The 18413-nt window shown below is 38.7% G+C and overlaps 2 protein-coding genes and 1 long non-coding RNA gene across 5 annotated transcripts in view; 1 reads left to right on the top strand and 2 right to left on the bottom strand.

Moving 5' to 3' along the window:
• Positions 1 to 8000, bottom strand: part of iqsec1a (IQ motif and Sec7 domain ArfGEF 1a) — a 130418-nt gene extending 122418 nt beyond the window's left edge. The window contains exon 1 of one of the 3 annotated variants that reach the window (XM_008414098.3): positions 7266 to 8000. In XM_008414098.3, the coding sequence (XP_008412320.1) occupies positions 7266 to 7525 (260 nt within the window). In that variant the 5' untranslated portion in view covers positions 7526 to 8000. The remainder of the gene's footprint in view (positions 1 to 7265) is intronic. The other 2 variants (XM_008414093.3, XM_008414099.3) reach the window with 2 other exon arrangements.
• Positions 7596 to 10093, top strand: LOC145552262 (uncharacterized). The gene is made up of 2 exons (XR_014088245.1): positions 7596 to 7683; positions 9585 to 10093. It is a non-coding gene; the product is annotated as an uncharacterized LOC145552262 (long non-coding RNA).
• A 7064-nt stretch (positions 10094 to 17157) lies between these two features.
• The window catches only part of nup210 (nucleoporin 210), a 32886-nt gene continuing 31630 nt past the window's right edge, over positions 17158 to 18413 (bottom strand). Inside the window, exon 40 of the mRNA XM_008414091.3 lies at positions 17158 to 18337. Within this exon, the coding sequence (XP_008412313.2) occupies positions 18234 to 18337 (104 nt within the window). The 3' untranslated portion in view covers positions 17158 to 18233. The remainder of the gene's footprint in view (positions 18338 to 18413) is intronic.

Below are 18413 nucleotides of genomic sequence, written 5' to 3'. Positions count from 1 at the left end.
CAACAATAAGAAAGAGACTGAGAAATGATGGTATTAATGGGAAAGCACCAAGACTTTTGGAAAATATCAACAAGACAAAAGCGGACCTTTCTGAAAGATGTGAAAAGACTGAAGTATGATCGTCTGGAGTTGCTTTGGACAAGTCAACATAATTACCATGGATTCCTCTCTACCTTAAAACCTTAAAGAAGAATCCCCACCCGTTGGTTCATCACCTTAAGCTAAACTACTTTTGGGTTACACATCCAACAAGACAGTGATCCAAAGCCAATTATTAAGTGTATGTATGAATGGCTAAAAAACCCTCTACTAAACAAAAGTTTGGGAGTGACCTAAACAAAGCCTAGATTTAAACTGGATTGAAATTGATTACATAGATGTGTGCATGCCATTTATGTTGGGTATTTTACAAACCCAACAGAGTAACAGTGACGTAAAAACTAACGCAAGTACTTGATTGCTATCAAAGGGTGGCAGAACCACTTGCCATTACTTTCACATATGGCCAGGATAGCTTGGTTAGCTATTTTCATTCAATAAATAGTTAAAATCTCATATAGAAATAACTTTCTGTATTTACTCAGATTATCTATGTCTGGTATTAACATTTCTTTCATGGTCTGAAAAATTACAAGAGTGACAAAAAAAGAAGAAAACTTTTAAACTTCACTCCATGTCCACCAAGGCTTTGAGCCTCTCCATTTCTTTGACAACTCCATTTCCATTCTACCTTTTCAATGTGCACAGGGAAAATACTTCACCAAACTGAACGCTGTCCAATTTACAGCTAGAAACTGAGTTAGTGTACACAAGGCTGGAAGTTTGGCGGTGAAATAACACAGTCCCTAACTCAGCTACCCCATGTGCATGTCTTGTTTAGGGCCATTAGCTTTTACACTTTGTTTCAAGTTCACCTCAAAATGCTGATTCAGCAGGTTCCAGCATTAAAGAAGTTGACTGTAGTGTGTACTGATATCTACAGACACATCTGCAAACTACAAAATAGCCCCTGTGATTTCTGGCAGTGCCATACCGGCTGTAAAAAATAAACAGCAGAAGAGGAACTGCTTGTTCTAATAAATCAAAAAGTCTTATTTTTTACACAATATGGTATAAGAGTACCACAATGACCATAGCTGCGCTTGTTAGATACACACCAATTTAGACAACAATAACCACAAATGTTATTTAACACAACTCTGGGTTATTTCTATCAAGTTAGTTACATGTAATCTACTAAAAACATAAAAGCAACTTCTAATACAACATTTTTTTTTATTTTTCTCCCTCACCCCCTATTTGGTAATCGACCAATCATTAGGGGTTGGGAGTCTCATGCTCTGCACACTTGCAAAGACATGCCTCTCTCTGAGCTGCTGTAAGATTTGGTCAATTATCCAAGTGCTATCAGTGATATCCAGCTTTCAGTGGTTAATCAAGCAATGTGGAACCAGAGGAGGTGAGGAACCAGACTCAGCTGGGTCGATATAAAGTGTTGCACAGAAAATCTGTCCGACATCTTCCATGGTTTACTTCAGTTTCCTTTTTTATGTCCAACTGATGCAGAACAGGTCTGAGCCAATCGCAGTGGGTTTCTACTGTAAATCTGTCGGTCATCGCTACATCGCACACTCAACATAAGTCAAGTGAAACAGGGGACAGCTGACAAATGATCTGCATGATATTACATGAATTTATTCAACATTATGATCAGTTCATTGCCACACACTTTGCATAGCTACAATGAAGATTTTGAAGCAGCAGTGCAAGTTGCTATGTGAATGCCACAGAATCTTCTGACATGGACAAAATGTATGTGGAGCACCATTGCATCAGCGTTTCCCAAACTTGGTCCTCAAGGCACTGTCCTGCATGTTTTAGATGTTTCCTAGCACACACCTGATTCAGATAATCGCAGATCAACAAAAGCGTGTTAATTGGCCACCAATTGCAATCATGCATGTTAAAGCAGGGCAGTGTGTCTTCAGGACCAGTTAGAAAACATTGTGCTGCAGTACAGGTGCCTAAAAAGGTTATGTCTACACGTCATTTACTCAACCGGGGAATTTCCATATACACCACAGAATATAGGTAGTAGAAAGTGTACTGAGGTATTTGTATAAACTATGGATGCACTGATTAAACAATTTGGGCAGATATTGATTTCAAAACCACTGATGTGCCGATTTCCTGACATTACACATAATATATATATTTCCCTATTCAAAATATATAGGGAACAACCACACCGCCTTCATTGCTTCTCTGCTTCTGATATTTGATCTAACGAATATCAAATGACTAACACTGTCCTCCTGAAACACAAGCAGGAACAAAATAGAAATAAACATTGGTTGTTCATATCTGCTCAACTTTACTTATCGGACAAATACCAATATGTTAAAAAATGGGCTCAGCTGATACTGATGTTAATATTGATATATTGTGCATCAAAGAGTGCTCTAATAGCACATGAATACAAATTTCTTAAAATTGATTTAAGATTTCTCTAGATGTGATTACATCCTCTCATCCTCTGGGGTTACTGGAGAACTACACCATTCTGATGCTTATACAACAAGGTGAATGTTGGATTAACAGTTCCAGCACTTCACTGTTTGTACAGATTAAACCCAGAAAAAGAAAGAGTAAATTGACTGAGATTTAGGTTGAGTACTTGAGAAATTCTGCAAATTTGTTTAAATATTCAACTATTGTATATTCAAATAATCAAAAGTTCTTAAGAGGTCAGTGTACAATAATATGTTTTCCTTTGTATTTGACACAAGACAGAAAAAAAATGATAGTAAAAAAAAAGCATGTTTTTCTTCAAGAGAAGACGTTTTGTTCATTCAGACAAATGACCCAGGAAAAGGCTATTTATTTAACTGGAGGAAAACCTACTCGCTTCTCTCATCCAGTTTCTGAAAGGCACAGCAATGACAGCTATCATACAGTGAACAAGAAAAGGGAAACTCTTTACACCACAAACAGCTTTGTCTACATTCTGGGCATACTGTTGAAAAGACACTTCAATGTGTAATGTCATGAGAAGCCAGATATGCTTTGTCTTCACCAACCTGCATAGGATTCATTTTAGAGGAAATAAAGGCAATGCCATGGTCTGAAGTGTGTCCCTCCAAACATCTGCTGTTTGAAGATAGTGTTGATTTTCAGACACGTGATCCTTCATTTGCTCTGGAGTGTTTATTCAGTTGGTAATGTGGCCAAAATATGTGTGAACATTCACACACTCAAATCCATTTTGGCTCAAAGCAAAAGAGGCAGCATTCACCGCCTCAGAAAGAATAACATTCTTAACACCAAAATAACTTACACTAATGATATATGTCAAATATGCATTTTTTTTTATCTCAGTCAGCATTTGTACTGCCTTTAAACAAAAGCTCCTGGCAGTAAAAGAGATGTAGAGAGATGTATAAAGCTAAGATTTTGGGGTGTTTTCAATGTCTTTTGATAAAACACAGAACTTGCATAGTTGTACGCCTTTTGGCACTTCTGATGCTGCTCCATACTCACTCTGAAAGTATGTAGAGAAAGTCAGATACAGAGAAAACTTTCAGCATGGAACTTCCTGGAAAACCCTGAAGGTAAACAAAGAACTAAGGAAAAGATATCTTTGCTCCCATTGCTATTCACTGGTGAATAAACAGTTTCATTTGAAAGAAGAGACTACAGTAAGTTCAAAGTATACACTGTATTTTTTATATATATATATATATATATATATATATATATATATATATATATAAAATAAAAGACCTAGAAAGTGTGGAGTTTCAAATTGGAATATGTTATAAACATGATCCCCAAACTTCAAACCTCTATTGGAGCACTATTCAATTCATGATTCAAAAAGAGAAAAAGTCTGGCACATATGTAAAGCTACCAACAACAAAACAGACAGGCAGAGCAAAAACAGAATTTGTCAAAAAAAAAAAAAGCCCTAATGGGTCATGGGAAATTTGGAGGAGCTACAGAGATACACCATTCAGGTGGGAGATTTCTATCGATGTGGAAAGTATCAACCATGCACTTCCCAAAAACAAAATGAAAGCGAGTCAAGAAAAAAGTTATTATTTCAAGAAAACTACGTGAGGTCCAGTTTACAGTTTTCACAAACCGTTAATGGGACACGGTAAACTTATGGAAAAATGTGTCCTGGTCAGGTCTAACTGAAATTAAGCCTTTTGGCCTGTATATGGCAGAAAACATAGGCTGAACACACCTTGAAAACACAATAAGATCATGTCAGAATCATGCTGTAGGGATTTCTTTCTTCAGTGCGACTGATGGATAAACCTAACTGAAAACCAATCCAGGAGAAAACCTTTTACAGAATTCAAAAAGACTTTAGACCTCAACATTCACCTCCCAGCAGGAAAGCAATTCTAAACATTCGATCAGAACAACAAAAAGGTTTAGGTCAAAGGCTACTTATGTTTTAGAAGTTCAGATCTAAAGCCATCTGAAAACCTGTGTCAATAAATTGTACCTTCACACATCTCTCCACATCTCTTTTACTACCGAGGCGTTTTGGGAATCCTGCCAATCGAAATGCCTGAGATGCCTGAGATGCTCTCCAATGTTCAGATGTACAAACCTGCTGGAAACATACTCCCAAGTATTGCAGCTGTCTCTGCAGTTTAAAAAGTTTTTGCAGAGTATGGAAATATTGGACTGAAAACCAATACATAGTGCACCTTTTAAATTGTTGTGTGTAAAACAATAAGAAAAGCAACTCCCTTCATCATCTTCTTCTTCTTCTTCTTCTTCTTCTTCTTCTTCTTCTTCTTCACAGATATCTACTACTTTGTGTTGGTCTATCACATTGAACTTCAATAATATATAATGAGTTTATGGTAGAAAAAAACGTATTATACACGGAGTGATCAAACTTAAACTGGATAATTATCTTTTTAAAAAATCAATTTAAATGTACACAATATATGTGTAAATTTCACATTTACTGTGAGGAAATGTGAAATGTTTAAGAGCTACGTGTACTATTGCAAGGCACATTGAGTACATATTAGAAATTGTAAAGTTGCATATCTCTGGTGTAAGCTTTGCTGAAGGCCTCTGTATCTTTTTAAATGGCTTTCCATAACTAACATTTTGAATAATTCATTCTCCATAAAGCAAACAGCAGCTACATATCCATCAGGAGTTGCTGAGGTAAACAGATTTCTAAGTAAAATTCAACACTCAACAGCCACTGAGGCCTGAGAGGATCAGAGATGACAAAAGGCTGATTTTATGGAGAAGCCCCACAGAACGCTCCTTCATGACGCCGGAGCAAGATTTACAGATGGAAGTATGCTAAAGGTCAGCGGCCTAATCTCATGAGTCGGGTTTTATCAACCAGCAAAGACACACAGCCCCCGAGTCAAAAGTATTGATTTGCTGCCACTGATCCCCATGACATGGACATGTCCCCGGAGACAAAGGTCAGGCACAATCACATGATCTTGCAGGCTGTCAGAAGCTCAGTCAAATGTCTGCATGCCGAGGCATTTTGGGAATTCAGCTATCCGACAGTGAACTTTAACATGGGGAGGGTAATCCTGACGGTGCCCAACTATAAAGGTCTTTTTGTAGAAACTACAGCCAGATGCTCTATGAGGTTACTGCATCTGCTCTCCTCTTCCTGAAGCTCAACACACTGCCTTGCCTGAAGCGTAGCTGCATAATCAATTAGTGTCTCTCTTCTTTGTTACATAATTTCACAGATACTAATGTGTTTATCCAGAACATTTAAAGACAATATCCAGTGCACTTTAAAAAACAAAAACAAATGTGCATTGAAAATTTTAAAAAAAGCAGCTAGGTAGTGAAATAGACTGTCACTGATGTTTTTACATGGTATTCAAAAAGCCTTCAATGAAAAACAAGCAGCGTAATCGGCTTTTATGTGCATTTGACTTGATGACATCACAAGAGGCACACGAAATACATTGATCTGCTGATATTGGTGAACATATGGCAACTTTTTATTAGTTTGATCATCAACTTTAAGCAATTGGACTGCCAGAGGTTCAGCTTGGTGTATTTGGGCCAGAGTTTGACTCTGATAACCCCAAAGGTGATAAAGTTGGCTTATCGTCAGTGCCATGCTGATTAAGTATTTTAGGAATGCATTTGAGCATATCTAATTCAAAATCTAAAATACAGTGATCAAACCTAAACTGGATAATAATATATTTAAAAAATAAAGTTTAAGATTCATTTTTTTAGTTTGTGAAAATAAAAATGAAATTTTGCCACTAGGATGACATCAGTAAATACTAGCTTCCATGAAATATTGCTGTAATGAAACGAATATCATAAGTTGAACGCATTGTTATACTCCTGTCTATAACGTGGCTTGAATGGTCCCAGAGGATCTTGGGTAATTAAAATTGACCATTCCAGACTGCTCTGGTCGTCCTCAAACCTCTTCCATGTGCTTCATCTTTGCCAAATTCTCCTTAAATGCAGGTGTTCTCAAATATTGCTTAAACATTTTTGCAGCAGCCAAATATAATTTAAGTAGATGCTTTAGAAAGAAGAATTTGAATACAAAAATACAAATTAACACAAAAAAGGACAGCTTGTGCTAAAATGCATGTTTACCTGGAAGATTTTGTATTATTATTATTATTATTATTATTATTATTAGTGGAGGATTTATCACTAAATAGCGAAACAAATATCTTTCTGTCGCAGCAAAGTGAGTTTCACTAAAAAGTATGGCAACTTTAGCAGCAGAAATGATTGAATATGATTGTGACGAAGGGGGAAATATTTGAATAGATGATCAGAGAGAAAAAAAAAAGAAACAAACATTACCGACCACATTCGCATAACTGACATCCCATCTTGATTTGCTTATCTGCTGTGATATGTCGGTCAGACAAAATGCAGCTCTGTGTTTTAAAACGTGCGGTTGCTACTCTATGCCCATCCTAACACAGAGAAGGATGGCTTGTGGTTGCTATGGCCAGGATTTTCTCACACGCATTTCCATGGCTCTTTACAAACCAACTACAGCAATTTTCTGCTTTTCTGTGTAATTGAGCGACCCATTTTTAAGCAGCAGACACCGCCAAACCCAGAACGAACTGCTGATCAGAGCGTGGCAGCCTGTCATTGGGGACATTTCCCAACTTTAATGAGTATGCTGATAAGCGGGGGCTATTTAACTTTTATTTTTATTTTTATTTTATTTTTTAAAAAAGGGATGATTAGATGCCATCTCTTACTTGTCGTGAGTGACATGTTCCTTGATGGCTCCCAGTGTGACCAGGCTGCTGGTGCCCTGCAGCAGCCTGCAGGTTGCCAGGTGCCGCTGGTACTGCTCCTTCAGGCAGGCGTTTTCCGCGCACAAGTCGGACACTTGCTGCTCCAGCTCCTCTATCCTCCCTCTCTGCCTTTCCAGCAGCCCCTGTTGGGTCTCGATGATCTTGTTAAGCTCCTTCAGATATTCCGCAGCCCTGGTAGGATTCTCGGTCGGACAATCCATGTCGCCCCCCCTGACTCCTTTCTATTTCTTTTCGCCGAGCTTTCCCCCCCGAAGAAGCCGTGAGGTTGGGGCCAGAGTGGTGGTGGTGGTGGGGCGGGGGGGGAGGGAGAGAAAGAGACAGCTGTTTGGTCCTGGCTGGGTTTAGGCGGAACAATTCGGCAGGTCGAGCCTTTTACGCCTCGTCATTGTTCCTTTTTTTTTCTGCTTCTCTAAGTCTATTAGTTTAAAAAAAGAAAAAAGAAAGAAAACCAGAAATGCTCCCAGCAGACGCGTGTCCAAGTCACCGCGAAGCTCCGCGCGTGTAAAAGCTGGGAATGTCAGCGGATGCTAACATATGAGAGAGGCAGACTTCACGCTGAGGAACACAGCTGACTGTCCGCTCACATATGTCTGACTGTTCCCCCTGTTGGCAGCGCGCTGTGACATTTCTCCTCTCGCTCCACATGCTGCTCTCGTGACTTTTCGTAAACAGACGCTGGCCGTGCGGTGTGGGCGGGGCTTTCAAGTTTTATGAATCTGCAGGTCTCCGTGATCGGTCAAGGTGCTGCTGCGACGTCGCAGATTTGGATTCAAGTGTGACTGCACCGAGTTCTGCTTGAGACCAGATAGGGAAGTGGTTCAATGTAACTTTTGCTGCATTGATCAGCTCTCTCTGGGTTTTTAATGTTGCAGCGCAGCCTGGTAAACGCAGCGTGGCTCTCTGCTCTCCCTCAGAGCTGTTTACGACCACAACGCAGAGCTCTGTGTCCCTTCTGGTAAAAATAACTGCAACGTAGAGAGTTGGGTTAGTTAGTTAGTTAGTTAGTTAGTTAGTTAAACTTTATTGTCATATTGCATACACAAGGTGAATACAAAACGAAATTTCGTTGCATACAGCTCAGGACAGTAAATACGTATATAAATATAGAAAAATATATTATGGACTACATATGTTTTTATAAGCTGCCCAAGTACAATTTACGACAGCTCAGGTGATGATGTCATTAGTTTTTAGTACTCTTAATGTTCATTCAAAACGTTTTACACGAAGGCACACGCTGCTTCCTTGTGTGACAACATGGAAAAACAGAAAACCAGTCACAATATCAGGAAGATAATTGTAATGTGTATGTAAATATCTTGTTTAAGTATTAGCTTTACATCCTCCCTCCTGTTAGTGGGGAATGGCACCATCAGGCAGTGAAAGCCCCTAAGTATTAGAAGCAGGAACAATGAACAAGTGTAAGGATTTGAGGGAGTTTGGCTAAAGCTGACAGGATCAGAGCATCTTCAAACCTGCAGGACCTGCGGGGTGTTCCCAGCCTGCAGTGTTCAGCATCTATCAAAAGTGTTCCAAGAAAGGAACAGGAACAGGTAGAGGGGTCAGGAAAAGGCTTCTGGACACACACTTGGAGTGAAGGCTGCCTGTACTGTTGCCCAAATTAGTGAAGAAGTTAGTGCTGGATGTAATAGAAAGAACAAGAAATACAGAGTATCTCCTTTTATTGCATGTGACCATATATCTTTGGACCATTCATTTTGCCCATTTTAACCCCTACAGACTCAACATCAAAATCAGGACCACAGAGCTTTGGAAAAACTGGGCTTAGATTTATGAATTACTCCCCCCCCCCACCTCCCATTTTATTGTTTTCTATGACCAGATGGGAACCACATTGATCTAGCTGTACTTTGGGAAGACTGTAAGCTGGCAGAGGTAGAGTGATGATTTTGACACTGTTCTTCTGGAAAAACGTTGATTCTCCTGTTACCTGAACATGTGTTTGAGCTTTCAGTGGCCTGAGTTTGTATTTGTGGTTTTGCAAATAAAATAAGTGACTCATAAATCTGAAACTGTGGTTTTTGAACTGTCTCTGTTCAGAGCTGATTAAAGAAGTTCAATTTTGTTCAGGTTAAGCACTTGTATTTTTTGAACTGTACAGTAAAAAGGACAGCTTCATTTTCTCACTAAGCAAAACAACAGAAGGCCCCAGATTCCTATTCTGTGGATGCAAAATAATCAACAGGAAACTCAGCTTGGGCCACAACTGACCAAACCTCTTTTTCTCTTCTTTTTCAGCCCGTGAGGGAAGGGCGTCCAGGGCGCTGAACTACATCCCATGCATCAAAGCCCCTCACTGAGCACATCTGCATAAATGAGCGAAGAGCTGCAGATTCTGCACAAGCTGAGCTCAGTATGAGTTCCCGATCGGCAGCTCTGTCAAGCAAAAATCGATGTCGAAGTTTTCACTGGGTGGCCGTCGCTTCTCCGTCTGGCACTGGATGATCTCAGAGACTTCAGTGCAAAACTAACCAGAGTATGGGTGGGGATGGGGGGGGGGAGGGGGAGAACCAGTCAGCCCATTACACACATCACCCATGCAGAATGTGGTGTCACAGACATCTGTATAAGAGCTGAGAGGCAAATCAATAAAGAGTCCGAGCAATGGTGGCTTACATGAGTGGCCCTGCTTAGTGCAACTCACAGGGGGAATGTAGGAGCTTTAAAAATCTGTCATCAATGTCTTTATCTCTGGATCTTTGTGTTAAATTATCTTTAAGTAATAAAAAGTGAGAGAGTAACTGTAAGGTGTGTTGTTCCGTCATTGTTGGCCGGACTCGCATGTAAACTTGTCACAATCCTGCTTTTTATTTAACTTTGTTGGCATCCAAAGTGAATTAACATCGAAAACTTTGAATATATACTTTTGTCATCTATAATTGATGCACTATTTGCATACTTAGGAAACAAAGACAAAGCCAAAATGGAAAACTGTTAGTAAAAAACAAACAAACAGCACAACGAAGAGTCTGTAATCCTCTTGTGTGACATATGTTTTTGAACTATCCGTATTATTTCCGTGTTGCATCTCGACATCTTTCTCTGCGTCTTATCTTTTCTTGCTCCTCCTCTTCACTTTTAATCTCCCAAGCCCTGCTTAGAAAAACAAAGACACAATCACAAAGGAGCTGAAGTTTAAATAGATTTCTTCTTTTTTTTTTTCTTTTTTTTTTACGTCTCATAATTAAGCTAAAAACTGATGTCATAAATACGTTTATTTCATGTGGAATCAAATTCAGCCAAACAGGCAGTTCAACCACAAATATGATTTATTTAGATGCTTTCTGTTTTTGCTTCTTCTTTTGCTCACTGTATGTTCATAACTAGGTTACATCATTTTATCATGACTGTAATCTGAGCTTTTGCTATGCTTTTGGGTTTCTTTTATTTGGTCTAACATGAAAAAGCCACAGTCTGACTGGAAAGGATGTCTCGCAGACAAAGCTGTCAAAAACAAAGCCTATATCAGTCATAGTTACCAATGTTTGTAAAAGAAAAAAAACTGTTAGTAAAGGTGTTTCTTAGAAAGTGTCTTCATAAATATTCTCCCCTGCTGAGTCAGAGACTCACTGATTCAGCTTGTTGTCAGGAAGTTGAGATTATAGTTGATGACTTTCGATTCTGCTGCCATCAGGAAAAGAGACACAGCTTCTTCTTCCTCTGGCCTCACCAAATTAACCCAGGAAAGAAGATAATGCATCCGTCATCAGAGCCACCGCATTTCTGCGAAAGACAAAAATGATTTCCCTGGTGGCTTTGCATTTATTTCATCATGTATTACGTGTGTAGAGTTGAAGTCATATAGGGCAGGAACGTCGCATAATTTGAGGGAGTTTGATGGTGAATCTGAACATTTTTCAGGGTGGAGTGAAAATACGAGAAACAAATTCAAAGAATTAACCCTGAGCATCCGAGGCTGCAGCCCTGAGCATTGTCTGATTCATGTATTAAACATTCAAAAAATTATTTGGAAATGTCTGATCAAAAAGCAGGTCGTTTTATTATTATTATTTCAAGCTAAACGTATATTTACTTCACTCTACATGCTCTGTGAAAAGCTTACACTGCCTCCTATAGTTTAGTTCTGGGAACTCTCAGTAACAGGTTGCTAACGACAGAATGTCATTCACACCTCCTGTTGAATAAAAACTGGCCTGAAAAAGGAACCTTTTTGCAAAATTTGTGAAAACAGGCGCAAAAGAATCACAAGTTATGCCAAACGAAGAACCAATTAAAAGAAACTACATGTTTTTCCTGAGGTCAGACGTGAAACATGTCCAGCAAGAGCAGAATCTAAAGCTTGCTGATTCTTTGAAAAAGCTTTTACTTTGCATCCAACTTGCTAAGGAATGTTTAGCCAATTATTAACGCTGGTACGTTTATATGTTTTTAGCATATTTTATTTGATCAACAATAATTTCAAACCTGTGAACCAAATTCCTTTCTTTAATGACGCAGCATGTGACCAAACTTCCAGTCACCGGGGCTTATTTTATTAAAGCAACATACATCTGCTCTGGAGAGTAGTAATGAAAAACTTTGCTGCTCTAGTTCTCTCTCTGCTCTCATTTTCTTTTGATTCATTTTTCAAGGCCCTTTTGAAATGCTGCAGTTCCTGGCTTGGGCTGAAGTGAAAGTGGGAACGATGAGTGCTTTGTCCATGAAACTGGATGCTTTGTCTTCGTGCCGTTTCACCTGAAGGCTGTGTTTATATGATCTGAGAAATCTGAGCTTTACTCTGGAAGGGGGAGTGGCAGCAACAAAATGGAAACATGGCATGCAGATGAAGTAGGAGAAGCTATTAGCAGCGAATGTGAAGTGGTCCTGCGGGAGGTGGTGGTGGTGGTGGGGGGTAAAAGTACAGTAATGTTGTAAACAAAAAAATGGAATCTAATTTTTAGGCTATGAGAGCAAAGTGTTGATAATTTCACAATTACATTTTGCACGACAAAAACTGAACCGTTTTCCAGTACGCAAGAGGAAGAGAAGGGCAAAAAGCACTAAAAACAAAAAGCTTACATTTTTACAAACACCAGGATAGCTTTAGTCGGTGAAATATCAACAAACATTTAAATGATTTAAATGCACAAAATTGCATCTTAAACCATCATTTACCAAAAAAATACCAAAACTATGTTGTTGTTTAAAAAAAAAAGAAAAAAAAAGCATAAACACAGAAAAGAGAATCAAAGCAATGCCACAACAAACATCATATGAAACAATAACCCTGTGATTCTGATCATCTATTTCTGATCCAAGATTCCACCATTGGATCACATCTTTTACCATCAACTCTAATCTCAACCACAGTCAAGCAGCCATTTTAAAGTTTTGCCACAAATTCTCAATTTGATTGTGGTCTGAAATTTTCTATAATGAGTCCCTAAAATAGAAAAGCACCCCCAAAGCATGATACTGCCAATGCCGCGTTTCAAAGTGAGGAAGTTGTACTCGGAGTCACTTGCGTCACTTTTCCACAACACATAACTTCAGAGTTCAGGTTTGATCTTTCTGATGAATCCTCCTCCTGTCTGGCCCATCAGAAGGGCAGCCATCTGTTGGTAGTTTTTCATAATGACACATTTTGTCTTAGTTTCAGATGATGGATTAAACGGCGCTCCAGAAGTCCATAACTTGATATTTTATTACCTAACCCAGTTTTAAACTTCTCCATACTTGCGGTTTGCTCTCTTTCGTTTCCCCTCGTATTCAGGTAGTTTTTGAAGGCACCTGGCTGCACTGGATCTTTCAAAACCTTTCAGATTTTAATTTGTAAAAAAAACAAACAAAAAAAAAAACGTTTTGAACATTCATTCCCTTCATTCTGGATTACTTTGTGTTGGTTAGTCATGTGGAATCCAAAGGAAATACATCACAGCTTGCAGTTGTAAGAGGACAAAATGTAGAAAAGCAAAAAGTATTGCACATATAGCTGATAACACCATCAAACCACACGGCTCAGCAGGTTCTACAGACTTTTAATTTATAGCAACTTTTAAAAGTAGCAGAATTTGACTCCTGTGAGAAGAATGGTAGCACCCACAAAAAAAAAAAAAGTCTCTTTAAAACACTCTGTTGCTCGTCATTAATATAGGCTTGCTCTCTCACACTTTTGGCTCACAGCTAAAATGCCCGAGTGAGAGCAGGTTTCAGTCAGAAAAGTCTCATTCTGAAAGGGCAGAGTGGAAACCTTTCCGGTAAGTTTCCCAGCTGTAAATGTGAGTCTGTGGTGCACTGAACCTGCATCACCAAGAATGTAATAAGCCGTGTGTACTCTGTGTCCTTAATTTTCATGAAATCCACGATTAAAACGGTTAATGGCAAAACAAAACGTGTCATTGAGTTTCCTCAGCTGTGCCACAGCGTCAGTACTAAACAGCGGTAATTTACACGAAGCTTGATTAGGTTTAAATTGATTTGTGTGAAATGTATGAGGGGGGGAAAAATAATCCTCTTCAGCAATTTTCTCCTCACTCTGGCAGCTCTGAGGAAACACACTGCCTACTTTTTTTTTAATCCATTCAAAAACGATTTACAGTGTGTGTGTGTGTGTGTGTGTGTGTGTGAGGGGGGGGGGGAGTATTTTCCCCATCACAGATTTTTTCTTCTGCTTTGATGTTTTTGTCACCAAAATATCTGAGACCATCTGAGAAACTTTCTATCAGACTAAAACAAATTAATTCAATACAAAATACAGTTTTCGACTTATTTCTTTATAAGAAAAAAATAGCATTCAAGTAACCTGGATTTATGTTAAAAAGTAATCGTTAAACAAGTACAACATGTCAATAAAATAACAGAATTTAACAATGAAACACGGTGATGGTATCCGTCATGGATTGAAGCTCCAAGTGTTTGGCAAAGGTTGATGTACATCACTCGGGAAAAATCCCAAAGAAGCAAAGCACACTCAAAGTTACACTTCTGGAAAATAGAAAAAAAAAAGAGTTTTGCAGTCATCCAGTCAAAGTATGAATTCAAATCTGATACGATGCTGAGGTGTGATTCTTACTAGGCATTTTATTCTCCAAAACTGCAATATGGCTGCAATTCTGCCAAGTAGAGTGGATCAAAATTCCTTATGGATTCTGCAGACTGGTTGCCAGTGGTGGACAGCATTTCTTTTTGCTGCCAAAGTTTGGACAATCAGTAAATTGGTTAAGGGGATAATAACCGTTTCACATAGGGTCAAATTTGTTATTAATCTTTGATTTCTGACTGTATTTAAGTGTGATTTTTGTTGTTGTTTTTTTTTGTTGTTTTTTTTAAAAAGCAACAAAAGCAAATCGGTAAGTGTCACAAAAAGTGTTTTGCTTTAATTATGTCTAAGCTTCTTTCAAAAGTCCAGCAGAAGCTGAGTAACCCGGCTGGTCAGGTTCACTCAGTTAGCCCCTCATTGATCACCTCCACTGACAGCACAGTAAGCCATGTGGAACAGTTTCCCTTCACTGCAGGATCAGCGCGGCAGGCTGACATCAGCGGCTGGAGCGGTCTGCGTGCTTTTAATGGGAAGAATAAATTGAGTGTCATTTAAGCCCCCGTAACTGCTTTAATCATTTAGAAAGTGCAGTCACTCTTGAAAACCTACATGCCACTACCTATTGATGGGGAAAACAGTCATTTTCACTTTTGCATTTTGTCCCATTTTAAACTGAAGGCGGCAGTTCATTAAAACTGGTTTGCAACAAATGTCTCCGATAACCATCTGCCGAATTAGTCAGGCAGCCAGTGAGCTGGTTTGTTTGCTTCTTTGCACAATTCACTTGTTTACATGTTTTCTTTCTTCTTGCTCAGCAGAAGACCAACAGTCGGGGCTCCTCAGATGCCCTATAGAGCTTTATAAACATCTTTCAGGCATGCATGTGGGAGAAAATGCGAACACCACAATCAAGATTGTTTGGATGAGTCGTCTGCGGTTCAGCCGATATCAAAAGACACAGTTAAAGCTCAACAGATTTCAATTAAAGAATCTTTTAAGCATGAAGTGAGGAGAGGGTGAAACAGCTTTTGTATTATTTAGTGTTTCTTTTATGTGTTAAAGAGTTTCATTGATATGCAAGAAAAAAAAAATTACATACAACTCACTGGAGTCGGTATTTACAGCGCTGGCCCACATGCTTCATATCAGCTTCTGGGACAAATCCTAATGGATATTGATTCATTCTCATCCTATTAAAGCCTTCAGTGGACCACAGTTTTCTTCTCTTCTATTTATGCTACTAAATTTTCTTAAATAGGTTAAAGATCCGTGGAGTTTTCTGACCGTGAGTTTAAAATGTAATACTGGGATCTGTGACTCGCATTTCCAATCACTTTAGCCTTGTGACACATTGATCCATCATGGTGGGAAATACACTGATCATCCTCAGTTTGTTTGCTAAATGTAAGAAGTTGCTGACATTTTCAGTCCCCTCTTTTTATGAAGGTATTTGGAGGCAGAACTGAATAGATACTCACTCTGCTTGGTGAAAAGTAACTGTAATAATGGGCACAAAGGATTTGGCTCATCATGTTTCCCTTCAAGTTATTTTCTAGTCGTCTCATGAAATCAGGAGGAGTGATCAAATAGTCCCTTCTTTCAGTTACTGCAGAATTTTAGTTTGTCCTTTATGTTGTCTTTGGGCAAGCTCTGCACTGGTGGGAGAACTTTTTAGGAGGAAACTCCTCAATAACCCGAAGCATTTCTGCACAGTAAAGGAACCTCCAACCTCGATGATCATACAAGGAGCTTTGGACGCATATCAAATATAACTGTATATTTATAAACTTTATTTCCAACTTTACTATAATAGATTAGGTGGAAATTTTTTGTCAAAGCAAAAGTACTGAGTTAAATAGGTTTTTCAAAGTTTTGCCAATACAATTATTCCTTTAATCATTGTGCATCTGATCACTTTGCCCAACAATCTCAAAACGGTGTAAATAACCTCAAACCTAAAGCTGTATAATTAGAGTGCACACAGTTAGGTAAATCAGAAAAAAAAGTAAACTGGGACTTTCAGCCAGAAGCTATTTCACCAAATCAATATCTATACATTTCTTTGAGAGCATCAACCATTCAGCCCCCCAAACACCTAAAAAGTGTAAATATGCATGAAAAAAACCCACATCCAAAATAAGCCACTTTGACAGCTGCACAGCTTAAGTGAACCCCATTTGATGTTGTGCTGCCTTCCATATCATATCGTAGTGTACAGTGTAGGGAGTGTGCTCACCTACATGAGATTGTGAAGCAGTTTTTGACACAGGCTGCTGCTGCTGCGGGCATACAAATGAGCCTGGTGACTAACACCACAGCAGTTCAGGGGAAAGTCGCAGAAAAATGGGAGACAGACAGGATCAGTGGCCGAAGGGCATTACAGAACCTGGGTGATAAAAAGCATTCCTTCTCTTGATGTGTTTGTATAAATATATATATATATATATATATATATAGAGAGAGATTTATAGATAACAGTTCAATTTATCCAAACAGCGGCAATCCGCCGCAAACATCTCAAGGCACTTTAAGAAAAACAAACAGATCCAGTTTATATACAGAAATAAACAGTCAGCATAATCCAGATTAAAGATGACTTGTAATCATTACTGTGCAACCACTGACATAAGTATAAATGTAGGTTTACCTAAAACACTGCTAAACAGAATAGCCTATTTTTGGTATCATGTAGTAATAGGAACCTGAATTTTTCAGCTAACTCTGACGTCTGGATTATCACAGTTCTGTTATTAAGAAGAAACAAAGATTTGGCTGGAAAAAAAATTGTGAAGAAAAGTTAAACTGGACAAATTTGATGACAAACTCCTGACATAAAAAGTAAAATCTTTAATTAGCAAAAACAAGCACATTCTCACACAAGTACACAAGCTAATTTCAACCATGTGCCAAAAAGCTGCTCAGAGTTAAATGTATGGCATGACATCAATCAGATATAAGAAAACATAAATAGAATTTTTTGCCAATAAAAATTATAATACCAAAATATGTCACATAAAACCAAGTCACACTTTAATGAATCAGCATTTCAACAGTGCCAAAAGTTGTCGTTCTTGAAATGCTGTGGGGGAAAAAAACCCCAAAACATTTATTTTTTCCAACATGAGGCCACATCACATTTGAGTGTTTTTGTAAAGACACATTTACTGCAGATAAATTGAATGATGCTTCACATTTGCAACTGTTTCACATTAAACAAAACAAAAAAAAGAAATTAAGAAGAGCTGCATTCACTGTGGCTCAATCGTCAGAACAGCTAAATAGTAATTAAAAATGCCCAAGACAGAAATTAGACCAACTTCGTTGGTGTTCAACACATTTGGAGGGTTCTGCATCTTTCAGGACGGATTCAGTGGACGACGGTTATTAAAGCTACAACCAACAGAGGTCATTTTGTTCTCAAACAATAGCAAGTTAGCTTGTTACTCGAAAATGGATAGGGTTGTTTTCCTGAGTTATTGACCTTCACACGTGTGTCAAATATAAGCGGCACACAAGTAAACGCCAAACACAATATGCATCTTTTCAAGCTCAAACAGATGATTTGGTGTTCGAGCATTTTGCAAATACTTCAGTCATTAATGAAGAGGCGAAACACAACAAAACAGCACGGTGTGTAATACTTCTACACCATTCAATCTTCAAATACCAACACCACATCATACTTAACAGAAAACACACCAAGAAAAAGACAGAGCCTTGCAATCATTCTGCATTCATTTTAAATGATATATTCTTTTTTTTTTTTTAAGTTTCTGTACCAACATTTGAAGGCAGATCTTCTGCAGCATCCCACAGCTTTCCTGCTGAGGGTAAGAGGCACATTCTTCATATATTAATGACCCGAGGTGTCGTGTCGCAGAGCAGAGGACGGGAGCACGGCGCCCAAATCAGGACTTGTAATCTGGAGAATAGAGCTGCGATCTGTATGTGCTGTTTGGACTAACTCTCGGCGTCATGCGGTTAAAGGAATTTGCTACGGGCGAGTCGAGACCTGAAAGAGCCAGAGAAACAAACTTAATGAAGTACACAAAACACAGAGGAGAAGGCTCTGCTCGACAAAAAAATGA

This window comes from Poecilia reticulata, chromosome 7 (assembly GCF_904066995.2).
Source record: "Poecilia reticulata chromosome 7, P_reticulata-male-v2, whole genome shotgun sequence".
In the NCBI taxonomy this organism is placed as follows: domain Eukaryota; kingdom Metazoa; phylum Chordata; class Actinopteri; order Cyprinodontiformes; family Poeciliidae; genus Poecilia; species Poecilia reticulata.
Note: the sequence above shows the minus strand (reverse complement) of the source record. Positions and strands in the feature narration are given on the sequence as shown.